The 21,764-nt window shown below is 47.3% G+C and overlaps 1 protein-coding gene across 4 annotated transcripts in view; it reads right to left on the bottom strand.

Annotated features, from left to right (window-relative positions):
* Positions 1 to 21,764, bottom strand: part of Cdhr3 (cadherin related family member 3) — a 58,478-nt gene that overhangs the window by 5,200 nt on the left and 31,514 nt on the right. For 2 of the 4 annotated variants that reach the window (XR_007588779.1, XR_007588780.1), the window contains exons 9-15: positions 17,375 to 17,546; positions 16,142 to 16,244; positions 11,696 to 11,794; positions 10,002 to 10,228; positions 7,168 to 7,339; positions 5,019 to 5,269; positions 2,497 to 2,678 (exon numbers count right to left, since the gene is read on the bottom strand). Coding sequence is in view for 2 of the 4 variants with exons in the window: in XM_050122333.1 (XP_049978290.1) it covers positions 419 to 432; positions 2,497 to 2,678; positions 5,019 to 5,269; positions 7,168 to 7,339; positions 10,002 to 10,228; positions 11,696 to 11,794; positions 16,142 to 16,244; positions 17,375 to 17,546 (1,220 nt within the window). In the remaining 2 variants the exon portion in view is untranslated. Of the gene's footprint in view, positions 1 to 418; positions 433 to 2,496; positions 2,769 to 5,018; positions 5,270 to 7,167; positions 7,340 to 10,001; positions 10,229 to 11,695; positions 11,795 to 16,141; positions 16,245 to 17,374; positions 17,547 to 21,764 lie in introns of those variants that run through there. The other 2 variants (XM_050122333.1, XM_050122332.1) reach the window with 2 other exon arrangements.

Below are 21,764 nucleotides of genomic sequence, written 5' to 3'. Positions count from 1 at the left end.
ATTTTGTGGAAAAAAAATGATCAAATCCTTTACAATCTGAGAATAAAGTGTCACTGCTCCTTCAGAAGTGGTACTTGTTCAAGACAGAGCACTCACGGCCCTTGGGAGCAGTCACCCTGTCTGCAGGCAGCAGTCAGGAAGTGCTGGATATGTGTAACACATGGAGAGGTCCCTACCGTGGATGGACTGGTTTCCATGGAGACACACCTAGACCACTAAACTGAGTTGAGTAGATGCACATGTGCAGAAAACAGGCAAGGCCAAATGAGTGGGTACCCTGTGCCCTGCCCTTCCCTGCTCCAGCATAGATGCCCTCTGCTTCCTCATTCCCCGACTAAACCCAAATTTAAGCCTTTTACGGTATAACAGAGCAAGCATTGAACAGCAAACAAACCAAGAGAGCATGCAGTATACATACCTTCCTTCTTTGTCCTGTGGGGAAAGGATGGGCATTAGTTGACCGGAAAGAATTTCACACAAATGTGCACACTTGGTAACATGGACTCTGCACACATGTAACACAGGGTCTGGGTTCCTTGGGATTCAGGGACTATGCTTTGAAAACAAGCTGGGGATGGGGCCAAAAGTTTTGACTACTAGCCCTGCTCTAAACTGCAGTTTGGCAAGTGATAGCCTGGAATTATAGAGGGTCTAGGAGTTTGAAGCTCTTGTTTCATACAACTCCAGGGAATACAGTGACTCCAAGGAAGGCAGAACCAGCCCAGGGGACCACCAGCTCGTTCTTTGCCCGTTCTTCTCCCCAGTAGCCTTGGGAGCCGAGAACTTGGCTCACAGCAGGGAGGTTGGAGGGCAACAATTAACTTCCATTTCCTGTAACCTGGAAGAGCTGGACTGGGTCTCTAATGCCCTTCTCCTACAACCTTGGATTTAATGATTCTAATTTTATTCCTCACTATTTGATAAGTGTTGGCTGTCACATGGTACAACTAACTTTCAGAGACTACAAGTCTGGGCCTGAGCCTGAATTTCTAGCTGTTTTCTCTTGTAGGTTGGGCCATGCTGAAAACTTGATTTAGAATCGGAGTAGGAACAACCAGGTTCAAGATACGTACTTACTATTTTACCATTTAGTTATAATTTGCATGTAACTTGCAGTGCTTACCTCTCAAGACGTAAGAGATTTCTCTCTTTTTTTTTTTTCTTTTTTTTTTCTTTTTTGGTTTTCTGAAGCAGGCTATCCTGGAACTCGCTCTGCAACTCTGTAGACCAGGCTGGCCTCTAACTCACAGAGATCCACCTACCTCTGCCTCCTGAGTGCTGGGATTAGAGGCCTGTGCCTCCCCTGTCTGGCTTACATCCTTTAAGAATGTCCACCCAAATCTCAATGAGACACCATCATCCTTAGGTACTTAAATATGACACCTTTAGAAACAGGGTGGGTTTTTTTTTCTGTTTTTCTCAAAGTCAATTTGTAACTAGAATACAAAGATGTCTTTATAATTTTCAGCAGGTGCTCGAGGATTTCTTGCCTGAAGTCTAGGTTGTCAAGAGTACAAATTTCCCCCAATAAATACAGCGGAATGCGGTACGCATCTTTAAGCTAGAGTGTTTCTTTTATGGCACCTTGCACACCGGCACTCAACACTACTTGATGGTTATAGTTATTATTCAGATACTCTTAAGAGGCATTGGAATCTAACCACTCATCCCTTTTTGTTGCTGAGAGGCCCCGAAAGTCAGTGTACCCAGTCATCCGGTTGACTTTGGGGTCTAGAATTCTGAGCTCCCTGGGTCTCCGCCCTGAAGTTAACACTGCGACAAATTTAAAAACATCTTTACTGGGGTCAGGGACACTACCCAACGCTCTCTCTGTTTAACTTGTTGGTTGGCTTTACAGAGAAGGTCACTGATGTCAAGAGAGTTTCTCCTGTGCCCAAATTCAGGTGCCCAGAGAGCGACAGAGCGCAGGTTTGAACCTGAAACTTGAACAGTGCCCAAAACCAGGTTCACAGCCGTTAAGCTCTGGCTGCGAGAGCTCCTGAGAATGAACCTAGTCCGAGAAGTCTGTGACACACAGGAGTGCAAGCAGGGAGGAGAGAAACCTGGCGTGCCAACAGTGTGTTTCCAAGAGGGTGGGAGATGAAGTCTAATGTCACTGGTACCCAAAGCTTAATTTCCTAATCTGCTTTTCGTTGTTGCTGTTCCCTTGAATTTCATGCCTTCCCATAGGTGCCCCTCCTATATTTATTCCACTGCTACGCACAATGGGGCTTTATCCAGGGCAAGGTCACTAGGAGGGTGACAGTCCACTTTCTCGAGATCCCACCGGGGCCAGGGTAAATTGCCAGAGGAAGTCAAAGAGCCAGCCATTGTCTTGGCCCCACAGGTTACAGTGTGGGTACCCCAGGCCCAAGAGCAGCTGGAATTCCTTCCTGTTATCTCCTAGTCTCTCCTTGAAGCCTGGTACCCTGCTCCGTACAACAAACACACAAACAAACAAAGAACAGGAGAGCCCCCCAGCCCACCAAAACTTACAGGTGTTTCTTGTCCTTCCTGGTCACGGAGGAGCAATGTCTGTAGACGGCTTTGGCCAGCAGGACCATCAGGGACCCCAGCAGCCCCACAAGCACCACGGCGCCCAGAGTGATGATGAAAGGCACGTACCATGCTGACGAAGAGTATGTGTTTTCCCTGAGGATCTGGTAGGTGATCCTGGGCTTGAAGGACAGAGGGGAGAGTGAGCAGGGTGGGAGCATCTCTGACATTCAGCATCCTGTGTGCGATGTTTAGGTTGCTCGGCTCCTGTCCTGCAAAGGTGGACATTTGTGTGCTCATAGTTCCTGCTACTCCCTCCCCTTGTTTACCTTCCTTCCATTGGATCAAAATCCAGAACAATTAGTGAACTACAGACCAGTTCCTGACTTCAGCGCACTGTCTGTCTCTTTCCCCTCCTCAGAGCCGAAATGGTCCACTAGCTACTTCTCAGCTACAGCTCAGCACAATCCAGGGACTAATTTAGCCATTGTCTCTCGCTGGGAAGGCAGGAGCCATGAAAGCTGTTTTTTTGTTTTGTTTTTTTTGTTTCTAACACCTTGTAGGCTTTTCAGTGTTCACTCGACACAGCTGCCACTGCCAGATGAGTGGGCTCTGATCACAGGGAGACTAAGTTCTGCTTTCTAGAGTGGGAGGCAGATAACAAACAAGTCATAGAGATCTCAGACTTGGAAATGCCACGGTGGGTTACGCTGTAAACCTAAGAGACTTAGCAATTTCTTCTAAGGATAAGTCTGCCGGCTCATCCCATAGGGAAAGTCCCCAGGGTTTGCTATGGTTTGAGTGTGACACCCCGCAGGGTAAGTGACGAAGAGTGTCCTGCCGAGCCTGATGACCTAGGGTTGATGCCTAGACCCCACCTGGTACAAGGATGACACAGATGCACACAGGTTGTCCTCTGACTTCCATAGGTGAGCTGTGGCACACATGTGGGGCATATACACACACATGCACACACACACGTACACACAAATTCATGCACACACACATACACACATGCATGCACACAATACACGCACAACACCCCACATGCACACACACATTCACACACATACACGCACACACATGCATGCACACACGCACACACATACACACATGCACACGCATGCATGCACACACATATACACACATACACACAGACAAATGCACACACAAAACACACATGCATATACACACATACACACATGCATACACCACACACACATGCACACGCACACACACATTCACACACACATACACACACATGCATGCACACACACAGACACATGCATGCATGCACACACATAGACACATGCATGCATACACACATACACACATGCATGCACACATACAATCCCTAACCAAACAAACTAATGGCCGTAAAAATCTCAAAAGGAGAGCCAGGAGAGACAGATAGTTATTAAGAGCCCTCACTGCTTTGAAGAGGGGCCCAGGTTTGGTTCCCAGCACCTGCATCAGGCCTCCTTTGGCCTTGGCGGGCATCTGCATGCGTGTGGTGCACACGTGGACATGGAGGCGTATACACATGAGCACATATAAAACATCCAGGAAACTTTAGTTGGATAACTTAAAAAGGAAGCCCACAGGCTCATGTGTTGTTGCCCTCCACGATGGTGGCACTATTTTGGGAGCTTCTGGAAATTCAAGGAGGCCTAGCTACAGGGTCACTGAGCATGCCTGGTTATACCTGGCTTGTGGTCCCCTCCCACCTCTCTGTTTCTTATAAGTCATGACATGAGGGGCCTCCTCCACCACATTCAAATGCACAGAGCTAGGCAGCAAAGTCTTCTGAGTCTTTGTTCTCCTTAAGTTGTTCTGTCTGGTGTTCTGGTCACTGCTACGCAAAAGAAATCTCTGTGTTGTCCTGAAATTTGCTCTGTAGACCAGGTCACCCTCAAACTCTTAGAGACTCTCCGGCCTCTGCCGCCTGAGTGCTGGGATTAAAGGTGTGTGCCACCACCGCCACCCAGCTCACTGGGGTCCACTGACTGCAGTAACAGAGGGGTGAACATCACAGTGATTAGCAAGACCCTGAGAAGCAGATGACCACCTATCCACAGGCAGTTTTCTATGAGGAGGGGTGTGTGAGGAGGCGGGGAGAAGAAGAGGGGGAAGTACACCTTTTTTTGCAATGATGTTCCTCTTTACCCTCCAGTGCCCCTCCCTGCCCTGCTCTCTCTCGTCATAGGCCCATAGCCTATGGTCTGAAATATTGGAAACTATGAGCTAAAACCTTTTGCAACTGGAGTTGCTGACCCCAGGTGTTTTCCTACAGTGAAACCGTCTTTACCACAACGGTCACTGCTTGCTCTACTACAGCTCACACCGACATGCTCCTCTCTAGTGTGAGAGGCCAGCGACTCTGCGCGTCCAAGCTCTTACACAGATTTCCATCTGCTAATCAAGCGTCCTACCCAACAAATGCCCCACACTCCGGGGTCAAGAGTTCCATTGCTATAAACGCCCAGGCTATGGCTGGAGATTACAGGTCCCTGGACCCTTACCCTGGGTACTGGGGTGACGATCGAGGTCGGGTGAGGAGTGACTTTAACACTGAGCGTCACTGTCCCTGTTTCGACAAGAGCCTCGGCTTTTGTCCTGCCAGACAGCAAGTTGTCGTCAGTAATGTAGATGAGCAGCTTGTAGTCCCAGATCTCATCGAGGCCACCAGCATAGCGGAAGGGGGACGCCAGCAGCAGGCGTGTGATGTTCGAGCCGGCACTGGGAGAGAGGGTGAAATGGCTGTTGACGTTGCCTAGTGAGATTTCACCCGAGAGTTGGTCAAAGAGAGAAAAAGAGATAAAATAAAGGTAAGAAGAAAACGCATTTGTTTTATTTCCTCTAATGCTCACACTTTATTTTTTATGTAACTGGGTCAGAGCTGTGATGTCCTACAAGTGAGGACGGACTGGAAAGAGAACCCCAGCACCCCTGTCTAGGGCCACCAGGAAGAGAGTTAAGCTTCTTGGTACATCCTGAGAACCCAGCACCCCTGTCTAGGGCCACCAGGAAGAGAGTTAGGCATACTGGTATGTCCTGAGAACCCAGCACCCCTGTCTAGGGCCACCAGGAAGAGAGTTAGGCATCCTGGTATGTCCTGATCATCTGGCAGCTGATATTTATTTAATGGTGATGTAGGCACATGTAGAAGTCTGCTGAGGCCAGTGCGTCTGGAGTGAGCTGCACCCCAACCATGGCCAGGTTCATCCTATGCCTTTTGTGGAGCTATTTAGCATCACTGGTGACAGGGAATCTCGAAGTCCCCTAAAGGAAGGCATCTCCTGAAGTTGCAAGGACTTCAGGACCAGGTCCTTGGGAATTCTCCCTCTACACACACACACACACACACACACACACACACACACACACAGACACAGAGATACACAGACACAGAGACATACACAGACGCACACAGACACACACAGATACACACAGACACATCGAGACACACACAGAGACACAAAAACACACACAGAGACACACACACACAGATACACACAGACAAAGACACACACACACACGCACAGAGACACAGACACAGACACACACAGACACACAGAGAGAGACACACACAGGCACACACAGACACACAGATACACACAGACACATAGAGACACACAAAGACACAGAGAGACAGACACAGACACACACAGATACACACAGACAAAGACACACACACGCACAGAGACACACACAGAGACACAGACATAGACACACACAGAGAGACACACAGACACATAGACAGAGACACACACACAGTGCTGTTGGAGCCCACAACTTGACGCTCCAGGCTCCTGGGGCAGGGAGGCTGGGAGCCTGACTGTGACTCTTGCTTGTCCTCTGTTGTCTCCAGACTCACTGCTGACTGAGAAGCAGCAAATGGAGCAGATGATGCAGTTTTTATGCCCTCAGCAGTAAAGGGCTCCGAAGGTCCTCGGGACTCTCAGTATGGATTATTTCCGCTCTCAGCGGCTGTGGTCTCCAGGCAGCGTCTGCCCCTGAGTTTTGTGGCACGGTGGTTCAGAGGCTCCCCACTGCTCTGCCAGACTCAGCAGGCGGCCGAGATGGATTTTCAGGTTTTCCTGTGGAATTGCTCTGCATGTTTGGGTTTAAATCTCTGGCCCCAGCACTCATTAGATGAGCTATTCTGGTTTTGTTTCCATTGAGAGGTGCTCTTTTCCCCTCCTTCCCACAACGGCACATTTTTAAAGGAAGGAGATGAATGGAGGAGAATATTCCCGAGGACACATTTCAAAATGCATCTAATCTATCCTTATCCTGAGAGAGGCCTGGGATTCCCTTCCCCCATGACAGGTTCTTCAGGAGAAGAGGTGGTGAGGAGATGAACTAAAATAAATTTTAAAAATTACACTCATGATTTTCTGGGAATTTGGGGAGAGTAATCCATTAGAAGGATTTATACTTCCTGGGGCCTTGGAATAGCCATGTGGGCGTAAGTCTGATTGTGGGGGTTTCTGGGAGAACTAGGTGGGACAGAGAAGCAGATGGAACACCAGGAAACACAGGGACCCTTGTATCCCTTGGCCCTCCTTCCTCACACATCCACGCTGTGCCCACATCAGTGTGGGAGCCACAACCCACTGTCCTGTCCCTCCCTGGATGGCCCAGAACTGTTGATACCAAGTACAGTACCTGAGCCAATGGAGTATCGGAAAGATCTGGGGCTAGAATCCAGGTCAGTACACGTCAATTTGAAATTCTGAATGTTTGTGCCAACTTTCAGATCCACTGGGATGGCCATGAAGTAAAAATTGGGGGTACATATTGGCTTTTCATCATTTTCTCCAAGGATGTTTACGGTAACCTAGAAGAGCCGGAAGGTGGTTAAAATGTTCCTACATTCTATTCAGTGTGTGTGTGTGTGTGTGTGTGTGTGTGTGGGCAGCTTGTGGTTGCCAGTTCTTTCCTTTCACCGTGGGGATCCCAGGGGTCAAACCCAAGTGTTCAGGTTTGGCAGCAGGTCCCTTTACCTACCGAGCCATGCTGTTGGCCCCAGACAGTTACTCTTAAGAGCTAAAGTGTAGTGAGCGCTCACTGTGTGGGATTCACAGCCTGCGAGAATTTGCTGATCTAGCCTCGTGTGTGAGTGAGGATGTGATAGCTCCCTGTCCACAGATGAGAACAGGTGGCCGGGAGACCGCAGGTGATTGACACAGCCCCTACTTAGGGGCAGGCTAAGCTTTCAGGGTTCTTCTATCTCACTCCTAACCCTGTTCATTGCTGTTAGCGTCTCTGTTGTGTGCACTCATGTGCAGGTGTATGTGTTTGCATGTAGAGTGCAGACATGCAAACATCATTCTTCAACACACATGCTCCCAAAGACCACAACGGCCATGGGCTTAGGGGAACCCATCTATTTACTTAGGCACTGTGCCCTGGGAACCTGAAACCAGTCTCTCATTTTTGTGTCCATCACAATGGTTCTCAAGCCTGGATCCACTTTCTTGGGCCCACTTGGGGGGGGGGGGGTCCAGGCACTTTCTGTTATGTTCCTCAGCTGACGATAATAGGCAGCCAGGTCTAAGACACTAAGACACAAGGCAATAGAGCTGAAGCCCTGATTTTGCCAGGTCTCACCTGTAGCCTGGGCGGTTATAACTACTCTGAGTTCTCAGCTGACTCTCCCCAAGCTAGGCCAGGCAACCCACCGCCTGGTGAGCCGACTGGGATTCCTGCCAGCGCAGGCTCCCTCGGCGTCAGTCCGGAAAGGGCCCTGCATGATCGTTTTAGCTCGTCACCCTTCCTAAAGGCTTATGAAATTTGAGTCTTATTCATTCTGCTTTGGAAATTTAGGGATTTCAGCTATTTCCGAGACTGGGAATAAATTGAAATGTTCACTCTCGTTAGCTCCCAGATTGGAGTCCATTCTTTATTTTTCTCTTTAAAAAAAAAATGAAAGAAGAAAAAAAATACAACTTAACAAACACCGCAATTATCTCCAACTCTCCTGGCCAGCAATCCGGAACCTCTTGCATGGCTGAGAGCTTCATTCCATTAATTCAGAGCAAGGCGCTAGAGGAAGCGAATGACTTGGGCCCTGGTTATCACGTGACTTCCCGCAGAACTAGGGTCATGGAGATAAGCCTTGCCCGGAGCGTGGCTAAGAAATGAATTCATTCTCCTTCCTGCACGCCAGTTGCTGTCCCTACCACGCGGCTGCCAGCCAAGCCACTTCCCTCAAGCCTTTTCGCTTCACTAATGGATCTCCATGGCTGTCATGCAGCCCTCGGGCCCTCCCCACACTCACCCCGCAGACCCACCAGACCCTCAGCGAGAGGCTTGCGTGCAGCGCGGTGCCCCTGAGAAACGTGCCGGGTGTGGTATGGGAACTCAGGTCCCACAGAATGTGCACCGAGAATCGGCATTCAGTGAGAGTCTCAGCATGGAACCCTGAGCAGCAATGTAGCAGCAGGCATCTGCAAACACACCTGGGTCCCTCACAGGTCCATGTGCCAAAGGCTTGTGCCCAGTCTGGCACCGCCGTGGAGTGCGGGATCTGTGGGAGGTAGCACCTCGTGGGAGGTTCGCAGGTCATTAAGGGAACATTCTCGAAAGCACTATGGGACCCTGGCCTGTCTTCTCCTTGCTTCTTGACTCTCGATATCTGAGTGAGAATTGTCTAAAACACATATTACTGCCAGGCAGTGGGGGCTTTTGTTTTTGTTGTTTGTTTGAGACGGGGGGGGGCGGGGGGGGGCAGGGGGTGTTTCTGTAGTCCTGGAACTAGCTCTTGTAGACCAATCGGCCTTGAACTCATATAGATTCGCCTGCCTCTGCCTCCTGAGTACTGGGATTAAAGGCTCTCACCACCACCACCTGGCTGGCACAGGCCTTTCCCCCTCCAGAGGCAGAGACAGGTGGATCTCTGAGTTCAAGGCCAGCCTGCTACACAGAGTGAGTTCTGGGGCAGTCAGGGCGCTTACACAGAGAACCCCTGTCTCAATAAACCAAAACAAACAAACAAACAGCCCCCCAACCCCCAAGAACCAGGAGTCAGGGTCCTGCTCTTTACTTTCTCGGTAGCCAGAGTCAGCGACTGTACCACCGGGGCACAAGGGTGAGCCACAACATCCTGTAATATCTGCCCCATCTGGTGAGCATGGGGGCGGGCCAGAAACACTGCTTCGGGAAGAGATTAAGAGCTACAAAACCAACCCACCTTGGCAGCTTGCCACTTACCACCAACCCATAGAAGACAAAGATTTACAGGGCACCAGAAGGATATTGGTCCCACAAGGTGGCTTTGTGGGTTCAGCAGACACGCCAGCGTCTTGCCATCGGTATTAATACTTCTCTCGGTCACTCACAGATGTGAGCCTTAAAGAAAGCTGTGATCTTTATGTCCTGGGAACCACTCCTTCATCGACCCATCTTGCTGTAGCCACATGCTGAGCGCGCCAGGGCCAGCCTGAGCCACCCAGCTAGGGCAGGGGCGTGAGATGGTGAGACCCGACACCCCAACTCACAGTGGCTGAGCTTGTGTCCTCGCCGTTGGCGGCCTCGACTGTGAGAGTGTAGACGGCAGTGGTTTCGTGGTCAGCTTTAGTTACTAGCTGGAGTTCTCCTGTCTTGGGATTAATCCAAAATATGTTTGGGTGCTGGAGGCTGGCCCCTCCGCTGGATATGGAATACAGCACGCTCCTTTGGGGGAAGTCTGCGTCAGTCGCTTGCACGCGCCCAACGCGGGTTCTAGCTGCAGCAATAGAGAATGATTAATACCGACTTGAGAGGGAGGCATCCTCACTGCCGTAGCCAGACTTCTGGAGGCTTCCTAGTTGTCAGAAGCCTGTATATCTTAAATATTCAATTCTATTAAATTCAAGTAATGCAAACAAGCACCCAGCGAGTAAGTGGGCCAGTAGTCCAAGCCGGGCTCGAGGTGGGAGAGGAAATTCACACCCTAGAAGCTCAAAGGCACCCATTACATCACCCCCATACCTTCCCACATCACACTGTGCTCCCTGCAAGGCGCTAATTGTGCTCCCCGGACCATCTTCTCGTGTTTTGTTTTGAAGCTAACATCAGAAAACAGAGACAGTCACGAGAATAAAATAGATAGGAAAAATGGGGGTGGGTGCTCTGATTTGATTTGGTTTTTTACTATAGAAGAAATACCCATGATCTCAAGGTACATGGCTCTGGAGGACCTATTAGATCTGACAGCACATGCCAGACAACAGAAAAATAACTCTTTGTACCTTCAAGTCGGGAGAGATGAGGAGAAACTGAAGCAGGGATCAGGAAGACTCTTGTCCTCTCTCATGTTCTCAGTTTCTATATCTATCATCTATTATCTATCTATCTATCTATCAATCATCTATCTATCAATCATCTATCTATCTATCTATCTACCATCTATCTATCATTTATCTATCTATCTATCATCTATCTATCTACCTACCTACCTATCTACCAACTACCTACCTATCATACCCTCCATGTGTGAGCGTGTGTGTTTTCTGACAGGGTCTCACGTGGTCCAGACTGACCCTGCACTTGCTATACCATAGCAGATGAGTCTGAACTGTTTCTCATTCCTTCACCTACCAAGTGCTAGGATTACAGGCATGTACCACCATGTCCGTCATGGGAATCTTTTCTTAATGGAAGAATAGACCATAAAAATCAAAATATCATTATAAAGGCAGAAAATAAGACTGCCGGAGAACTCAAGAAGAGGATGATGCTCTGTTTTGTCTTTAAAGAAAGGAACTAGAGAAGTGGGGAGTCTTTTTACGACCTGAAAATTCCAACTCCCTGAGCAAGTTGGTCAAAAATCACAGAGGAGACCAAGAACAAACATCATCAACAACATGGAGGATTAGCAGAAAACCAGGCAGACAGCAAGGAAGCAATCCGGGCATTCAGAGAAATGCAGTTTAATCAGGTTTTCAGGATCCATGACTAACCTGGAGGTCTCTGTACTAGCAAGAACAATTCAAGAAAGAGAGAGAAAATAGAGCAAGAGACAGTAGAGGGAGAGAGGGAAGAAAAGAGGGAGGGAGGGAGGTAAGCAAGGAAGGAAGGATGCAATCACACAAATCATCAAAGAACGTATGAAAACCTTCTGGTGGTCTCTGCCAAGAGCTATGCACCTGTAGAGACTGAAGTCAGGTGAAGCCTGGCAAAAAGCTATGACTATGATTTCACCCGTACCCACCTGGTCTTGTTTCTGACACATCAAACACATATGACGGTCTATCAAAGGTGAGAGGAAATTCATTTTCTGGGCTTGTTACAATGAAAATGTAGATGTTATCTAAAAAAGGAAACAGAATTAAACTTCCATCACAACCTGTACCCATCTGTCCAGTGGGCATTAGAGAGCATCTTCTAAGTGTGGGCTGAGGCACAGGCAGAGACCTGTCTCCAAGACAGTTAGCAGTAGGTTCTCAGTCAACACAAATACAAGTCACTGTTGAACCTGGAGGAGGAAGCTCGAGAAAAGCCCGAGATGGACAAAGAGAGGAAGATGGGTCATTGTGAAAATATACAGTAAGTGAACAGTGTAGAATAGGGAGAGTGTGGGACAGGGCAGTGTGGGACAGGGCAGTGTGGGACAGGGCAGTGTGGAATGACAGTAAAGTGTGGGGATAGCATGGAAAGGGGGAGCATTATAGAACAGGAGAGAGAGTTCTAGCCATGTGTAAAAACTCCAGGGTATAAAGCTTTGTTATTCTCTCGGGGCAGCTGCAGTGGTTGGCATTGACAGTTGAAGAGAAGGGACGTTGAGCGGGAAGGGTTGGGAGGTACAGCTAGCAAGCTATGCAGATCATGGAAGTGCTTGGACGTGCTTGTGTGGCAAACCCAAGAGTTTAAATGTGAACTTGACCAGTGCAGCACACGTCAATGTAGTTATGTGTCGGTATTTGCACTTTCTGAGAAATCAATGGAAAAAGTGAAGCTGTGTGGAAAGTAGAATGATGGAAAGGACAGGACCCTGAGAACACTTGACAGTTGTAATTCAGCCCCCACCAGAGGAAGTAGATGCTGGAGCCTGATTGGTGGATGCAACAGGAGCCCCTGTGTCCAATACCTAGAACTGCCTAATACAGTTCAATCATTGATGCCCGAGGGAGATGTCAAAAGGGTACTAAGAATCAAAAACTTCCTAAAATTCAATGAAAATGACTACACAACATAACTCAAATTTATGGGACACAATGAAAGCAGTGTTAAGAGAAATATTCATAGCACTAAATGCTGCATAAGAAAGCTGGAAAAAAAATCCCACAGTAGTGTGTTAACACAACACCTAAAAACTCTAGAACAAAAAGAAGCAGACTCACCCAGGAGGACTAGATGGCAGGAAATAAACAAACTGAGGGCTGAAATCAACAAAATAGAAACAAAGGAAACAATACAAAGAATCAATGAGACAGAGTTTGAGAAAATAATCAAAATAGACAAATCTTTAACCAAAAGGCAGAGAGAGAACATCCAAATTAACAAAATCAGAAATGAAAAGGGGGACATAACAAAAGACATAGAGGAAATTCAGAGAATCCAGAGAATCATATTTCAAAAACCTGTACTCCACAAAATTGAAAAACTTAAAAGAAATGAACAATTTTCTGGATAAATATCTCTTACTAAAATTAAGACAAGACTAGATAAGCAAATTAAACAGACCTATAACTGCTAAAGAAATAGAAGCAGTCACCAAAAGTTTCCAAACCGAAAAAAGCCCAGGACCAGATGGTTTCAGCTCAGAATTCTACAAGATTTTCAAAGGAGAACTAATACCAATATCCCTCAAATTGTTCCACACAATAGAAACAGATGGAACATTGCCAAACTCTTTTTATGAGGCTACAATTACCCTGATACCCAAACCACACAAAGACATTACTTAGAAAGAGAATTATAGACCAATCTCCCTCATAAACATTGATGCAAAAATACTCAATAAAATACTGGCGAACCAAATCCAAGAACAAATCAGAAAAATTAGCCACCATGATCAAGTTGGCTTCATCCCTGAGATGCAGGTATGGTTCAACATATGAAAATCTGTCAACGTAATCCACCATATAAACAAACTGAAAAAAATTCACATGATCATCTCATTAGACACTGAAAAAGCCTTTGACAAAATACAACATCCCTTCATGATAAAGATCTTGGAGAGAGCAGGGATACAAGGAACATACCTAAACATAATTAAAGCAATACACAGCAAGCCAACAGCCAACATCAAACTAAATGGAGAGAAACTCACAGTGATCCCACTGAAATCAGAAACAAGACAAGGTTTTCTAACCTTTTCATAGCTATTCAATATAGTAGTTGAGGTCCTAGCTAGTACAATAAGCAGAGAACAAAAGAACAAGGGGATACAAATTAGAAAAGACGAAGTCAGACTTTCACTATTTCTGATAATATGATAGTTTATATAAGGGACCCCAAAAATTCTACCAAGGAACTTCTACAACTCATAAACACCTTCAGTAATGTAGCAGGATACAAGATTAACTCTAATAAATCAGTAGCCTTGCTTTACACAGATGATAAATGGGCTGAGAAAGAAATCAGAGAAACATCACCCTTCACAATAATAACATAAATATTATAAACATAAAATATCTGGAAGTAACTCTAATCAAACAAGTGGAAATCTTTTTAAAAAAATTGAAAAAGACACCAGAAAATGGAAAGATCTTCTACTTTCTTGGGTAGGTATTGGCATAAAAACAGACAGGAGGACCAATGGAACCGAATTAAAGACCCAGATATCAATCCACACACACCTATGAACACCTGATTTTTGACAAAGAAGCAAAAAATATTAGATGGAAAAAAGAAAGCATATTCAACAGATGGTGCTAGCATAACTCAATATCAACATGTAAAAGAATGAAAATAGATCCATATCTATCACCATGCACAAAATTCAAGTCCAAATGGACCAAAGACCACAACATAAAGCCAGCCACACTAAACCTCATAGAGAAAGTGGGAAGAACACTTGAATGCATTGGCACAGGAGACCACTTCCTAAATAGAACCCCAGTAGCACAGACACTGAAAGAAACAATTAATAAATGGAACTGATGTGGGATTCTTCTCTGTATGCTGTGAATACCATTGGCTAATAAAGAAACTGTCTTAGGCCTGCACAGGGAATAGAGGTAGGCGGGGAAAACTAAACTGAATGCTGGGAGAAAGGAGGCAGAGTCAAAGAGAAGCCATGTAGCTCCGCTGGAGATAGATGCCAGAACTTTACCCTCTAAGCCACAGCCTTGTAGCAATACACAGATTATAAGAAATGGGTTAAATTAAGATGTAAGAGTTAGCCAATAAAAAGCTAGAGCTAATGGGCCAAACAGTGATTTAAATAATACAGTTTCTGTGTGCTGAAACAAACAAGCCGCCTCCTTACAGCAAATTGTCGTGCCAGTGTGGCCAACTAAAATCACTTAAAACCCAAGAAAGCTTAAAAAGGAATCCTAGACACAAAAGAACAGAGTTAAGCATGGTTTGGTAGTGGCATTTTCTTGGTTGGGCTCTGTTTGCTAGAAGCAAGCAGAGGCATGGCTCCTTTAAGAGAGATTTTCCTGACTTAGCAGTAGCAGAAAAAAAAAAAAAAGCCATGCTGCTTTGAAATGCCAGCTTTCTGGGCTGTGCTGCCTGTGAGAACTCTACTCTTTCCTGGAGGTCCAGCTATGGAACATTTAAATGGGGTTTGTGGATAGTGCACAGTTACTTGGTAGCAGCATGGGCCAACTGGTTATGAGAGTTGAGGTGGTGAGGATGGCTCTCATCCGGCAGTCTCAGGCACTAACGGACTTCCACCATGTTGGACTGGGCAGAGCAAGCCGGCAGGGATGTGTATACCCTAGCAATGCCGCAGTTTAGAATCTTAAGAAGTGCTTCTGGCCAGAAAATAATTACAGACATACCAAAAATACAGAGTCAGATGGAAAAATTGGAAAATGTACATAGGCTTGAGAGAGAGAAGAAAAAGTGTATAGACAGTTATAAAAAGAAATAAATATTTTTTTTAAAAAAGATAAAGTCTTTAAAGAGACAGAGTACAGATTAAAAGAAGTCATAGATTAAAAGAAGTAAAGACAAATAAGCCATTTAAAGATGAAATACACACAGAGGGTCTACATTATGTATATTGTTATGTTTTCTTTGAACTTTTTGACTGCATAGAGACATTTGATTCTGGGGACTGCTAAGCTAAACCAACTCATATGTTTTAAAGGTTTCTTGATTTCAAAGTTTGAGTCTATGGATATGTTGCTTTGGAAAATAGGTTCATCTTTGTTTCCACAGAGGATGAGAACCTGTGGATTGCTTCCAGGCTAATATGGTTTGATGGAACAAGACCCCCTGAAAGGTTTCTGCGAACACCCCTCAACAAAAATTACTTCACCAAACTGCTGACTGAGATAAATCTAGCACACAGGATAACAAAGAGGACCCTAAGAGAGACATACATGGATCTAATCTACATGGGAAGTAGAAAAAGACAAGATCTCCTGAGTAAACTGGGAGCACGGGGACCTTGGGGGAGGATAGGAGGTGAGGGATGAAGAAGGGAGGGGAGCAAAGAAAAATGAATAGCTCAATAAGAATAATAAAAAATGGTACTTGCTTTTATAGTGCGGAGGGGCGACATCTTGCACCTGGATTATCACCTTGTATGCATTGCCAGCTGCTATGTTGCTCGGGTTTTCACAATCTAGATCAGCAGTTAACTAGGTCAAAACAGAGAAAATAGATCACACAGGATAAACAGTCCTGTTTTTGAGCTGACACTCTATTTCCCTACCGTTAGCGGCTGTGTGGATGACCAGCATCCTTAGGGAAACCATTTGCTGGGGCATTTGAGGGGTTTTCAGACATGACCACACTCTGGTGGAGCTGGAGGACTTACTCAGAAGAATTTACCAGAGGAGAAAATCTATCTCCAATAGTCCGCCTAGCTAGTTAGCACTACTGCCCAACAAACAAAGTTCACGCCTTCAGAACAGCTGAAGAAAAGTAAAAAAACAAAACCCTTTTTACAGGAATAGTTTCCATTATTTAACATACATGTACATATATGTGTAGAAACATAAAACCACATAGAAAAGAAAAATATATCAAAATGTTGACAGTGTTCACTCCTATGTGGTGACATTCTTCAGTGTTTTCTACATCTTACTTGGTGGCTATGGATTAAGAAACTAAGAAAAAAATAAGAATTTCCCCAAAATTGAAATTAGTTTTTTTTTTATGACCCTATGACTTTTTAAGGGATTGAAGACAGTTTGAAATGGGAGGTGGAAAAGGCTGAGGAGAAAGGTGGTGGCAACCCCAGGGTCTGCTGGACACACCCGCTCAGGACCCTCCACACGGCCTTCGTTTCCGCTGTTTTATCCCTGCCTACAGCAGGGCACCTGTGTGAACAGAAGCCACACAACTGCTGAACCCCCGCCGTTCGTGCCCGTCTGTCCAGTTCCGCCTCTGCGGCTCTGGGGTCTCTGTGGTTCTGTGATGCAGAATCTCTCAGGATGGCCTGGGCTGGTCTCTCTCCCTCCCTGGCGCCTCATTTAAGGAGCGAGCACTCGAACAACAGCAGAGCGTGGGCACAGAGGGCACCGCCAAGTCTGTAACAGCTCAGTTAGCAGGCAGGCGACGTCCTCAGGCCCCAGCACGGCTCTGGGTAATTAAGGATGCCGAAGCCTGAGTGAAATAAAGGGCGGCCGGGAACACACAGCCACGATTGAGTCTGTCGAGAGGAGGCGCCTTGCAGATTTTCTCTCTGCAGGGTAGCAGAAGCACCAGGCATGTTGAACCAGCTTCCCCCAGCGTCCCTTTAATGAGCCAATGACCATGAACTGACCACAATTCTCCCAGAGCCAGCTGGACGCTGTGAGAATCTGCCGCTGCTCCCCGCTCCAGATGGCGTGGTGAAGTTGAATTTGTTGTTCGGAGCTTCACTGTCGTCATCAAAGCAGAACTTGTTCAGGTCCAAGAGCAACGTTCCGTTGGCTGCGTTTTCCGTCAACATAATGCTGGCAAAAAGATAGGATTCAATATTTTCCCCTAACAAACGGCGACTGAATCGGCCGTCTCACCGAGGCCGAGGCTAATACCTCAACTTCGCATTCAGCCCACAAGTCCTTGGCTGTGGCAGCATCCTCCTCGCTGCCCTCGCCGCTTCTGCCCTGGAGTCCTTGGGGAACGCTTCTAACATGGCAGCTAGCGGCGGCGTCCTGTCCCTGTCAGAACACAGCAGCCTGCTCCTGAGAACCGAAAAGCTCGGCCATTCAGTCACCATCTCACTTTAGGACGGCAGGACTCTCCTCACCCGCTCCTACCTTCTGGGGATTATTGGAGGGTTGCACCACCCAAACAGAGACGGCCCCAACAGTCACTAAGAAACTTCTTCAGGAAATGAATCCCCTAGTTTCGGGGTAGGACTATGGCCTGCCCTTCGTGGCCAAAGTGTCTCAAAAATCTGACGAAGGTATTAAACATGAACTGGAAATTATATTGTGCACATAAGACACAGAGCTCAGGTAGAGAGGAAGGCTGAAAAAACTCTAAAGGAGACTGAGCAAACTGGTCCTGAAACTGGAGAAAACCGGGCCATCTCCTCTCCTTTGCCCTGCTCAGGGCTGCTTACCAGAGGGGCTCACTCCTTTTAAGATTATGTTTAGGAAAAGCTGGGCAGTGGTGGCACGCACCTTTAATGCCAGCACTTGGGAGGTCGAGGCAGGTGAATCTCTGTGAGTTCAACGCCAGCCCAGTATACAGAGCGAATTTCAAGACAGCCAGAGCTGTTACATAGAGAAACCCTGTCTCGAAAAACCAAAACAACCAACCAAACAAAAGCAAAAACCCGAAAAACAAAAACAAATCCAAAAATATTCCAAAATTATGTTCGGGAGCTCACCTCCCACCCTCCTCAAAATCTGAGCAATTCCCCAGGCAGAAAAGTTTAATCATTCCCTTCTCAAGCCCTTGCGGCTTTGCCGGTCCAGGCCACTGACCAGGCAGCGAAGGGAATCCTGCTGTGCCCACCAGTTCTTTGCCCACTCTGTTTGGACAAAGAGGATCCCCACCCAGACTCTGGCACCAGCCTGGAAGGGACTCTCTGCCCAGATGTCCCCACCACCCCAGCTGTGAATGTGGCTGAAGTCATTCCTTGGATCCATCCCTCCCAATTAAAGAAGGCTGTCAAAGATGATGGACAGGTGGGCGTCATGTAACTTCAGACCCCTTCAGTAGAAGTCTGACCTGAGATCACTAACCCAGAATACTGCATTCATCCTTTTCCTTTCTCTGTAGGGAACAGGAGCCCACAACTCTCACTGGGCCCTCTCTGGGCTGGAGAATTAAGAATAACAGACACAGGAAAGTGATCGTCAATCCAACTACAGATTAGCAACCCCGGTTCCATATAGATCTTTGTTCTTTACACCCATTTATGGAGCTTGGTTGAACTACAGATGCGATGGTTGTAGAGAGAGAAAAACAGGAAACCCAGTTCTATCTGTGTCCAAAGAACACACACACACAACAACACTCACACCCACACACACACACATAAAGAGGGGACCTCCCAAACACTGCATGATAGTGACCTGCAATCCCATAACCATCCCGTGGGACACTGGAAGAACCTGGAAAGTAAGACTCTATTTTGCTACCAAAACAGACCCAGGAAATGTTTACCTTTCGGGGAGGCCACCTCTCCAGACCCCAGACTGACGGGTCCCAATAGTCCAAGAGAAAGAAGTCAACTGCAACCAACATTCCCTCTGTGAGATTGGCTGCAGCCAGCACTAACAGCACTACCACACTAGACCCCATTGGCAGGACTGGGGTTCCCCTTCTGTACTCTCTACCCTTGACAAGGTTCACAGTTTATCTGACCACTCATAGATGGAATGGGTCAGAATTGCTGACTGTGTTGAACCCTCAACCCCTTACTACACAGGGCTAGGCACCAACTAGACCATCGGTCCCCCAGCAAATACAAACAACTGCAACTAGGAACAGCATAAGCTGATACTGGGGGACATGCAGGGAGCTGGAACCTGCCTGGTGTCCGGGACTTTTGATGGAGAAACCTCACTTTACTCCAGCGCTTGCTAGTCCACTCTCCAGGTCAATTCTTCCATCAGCAGCCAAACTTTGTGGCCCCTGAGACCACTTGGTGGGCATGTACCAACGGTTTAACTAAACGTGTCTCCTCAGGCATCCCAACACACCAGGTCCCTGCCCAGGTGTGCCTAGAGAATGGGGAGGAAGAGCACACATCAACAAGGACCCAGGCTGCAGTGGGAAAAACAAGCTGCTCCCATCCTTGTCCTGCTCCCGACTGGGGCCAGTATTGCCGGGGCGACAGTCATAGGAGCATTGGTCCTCACAATCAGTGATAAAAACTTGAGAAAACTGACTAAACAAGTGGACTAGGACAAGAGGACTCAAGTCAAGACTAGAGAAGCAAGCAGACTCCGTAGCAGAAGTGGCTTACATCTTCTCTTGATGACATGGAGAGGATCATGTATGACTGTAGGGGAAATCTGCTCTTTCTATCATGACCGATTATGTTCAATTATAGAAAACTTTGCCATGTCCAGGGAGAACCTCAAAGAAAGGGGAAAAGGGAGGCATAGATCAGATGATTGGCTATCAGTCTCTGGTCACCTGGTCACCAAGGCTGATCACCTTGCTCTCAGCATTAGCCAGACCGTGATTCTTAACCCGATTGGGCTAACAGAGGGACCCGACATCCTCAACTGCATGGACAACTGAGCTACTGGTCCCTAGAACCAACTGTGCCCCTCTAGAACAGGATGGGTCAATGATTTGACTCATGCCATAGAACCAGTGGGGAACGTGATGGGGCAAGGCAGGGCAGAGGTTCCTCCATCTTGTATTCTTGCTGAGGCCATCCCAGGTTTAACTGGAATCTGGTCTCCTTGATGGAGAACTGTTGTAATAGGAGCAGCGGGGCTGCGTCCTTGGCACCCGGTCGCCCGCACGGCTAGCTTATGCCCCAAAATAATTACACGGAAACTGTATTCTTTTAAACACTGCTTGTCCCATTAGTTCCAGCCTCTTATTGGCTAGCTCTTACATATTGATCTAACCCATTTCTAATAATCTGTGTAGCCCACGAGGTGGCTTACCAGGAAAGATCTTAACCTGCGTCTGTCTGGAGTGGGAGAATCATGGCGACCCCTATGACTGGGCTTCTTTCTCCCAGCCTTCTGTGGGAACCTACCCAACTCTATTCTAGGAACCCAGGGTCAGGATGTCCTAGCTAACTTACCTTAGCGTCTGCTAAGACTGCTTGCTTCAAACGGCTTTACTTTTCCAAAGCCCTGGAGATGCAGGATGTGGAGTCTGCTTTTAAAAACCCCATGTTCTGGACGCTTGGGGTTCCACCCAGGTTCCTAAGCACTTGGGTGTGGTCCTAGACGCTAGAATAAAGACTTCCAATTGTCTGTACACTATGCCTGAGTGAGCTCCCCATAACACCATCAATAATATAATTTTATCTAAACCATGGATGTTTGCGGAGCATTGATTTAAGTACTGCGGATCTGGTAGAGAGTGTCATCTGAGCAATTCAGGATCCTGGTACCAGAGTGCACAGTTCTGTCTGTCTGTCTGTCTGTCTGCCCCCTCCCTCTGTGTGTGTGTGTGTGTGTGTGTGTGTGTGTTGAAGAGCTAACCCAGGGCCTGTTGCACGTTAGGCAATCACCGTAAGCTACACCAACAGTTTTGACACGCTCTTTTCATTTTTCCCCAAGACTTGGTATCCTCCCCCACCCCGCAAACGTGTTTCTTGGGAAGCCACCCCCCCCCTCATTTGTCAATCCCTGCCTCTAAGGGAAGCCTCTTTTCTCTTTTGCAGCCAACAGAAGGCTGAGGCCCTCACCATGCAAAGGTGGCTGGCCCAGCAGCTTTCTGGATCCGCCTCCTGTTCATGAACAGCTTGCAAAGCAGTTTCAGCCAAGGGCTGGACAATTTACAGCCTGACCAGAGGCCATCTCGCCGCCTTCGGTGCCTCCACTGGAGCCCTGGGCCCATCCACCATCAACCTGGGAACGCTGCAGCCTCCTGGTGCAAAGACGGGGGCGTCTGAAAGGACCTCCTCCTCCAGGCTGTCCTGCCCCACCCACCCACAGCCTCTGAGCCTCCAGCTACCACCCAGCTGCTCTTCATGAATGCTGGCACCCAGCCCTCCCACCCTCCAGCCCATCTGTAGGTGC

Source organism: Alexandromys fortis, unplaced genomic scaffold (assembly GCF_014885135.2).
Source record: "Alexandromys fortis isolate MF-2015 unplaced genomic scaffold, M_Fortis_MF-2015_v1.1 scaffold_201, whole genome shotgun sequence".
Taxonomy (NCBI): Eukaryota; Metazoa; Chordata; class Mammalia; order Rodentia; family Cricetidae; genus Alexandromys; species Alexandromys fortis.
The sequence above is the reverse complement of the archived record's forward strand: the minus strand, read 5'-3'. Positions and strand labels throughout refer to the sequence as shown.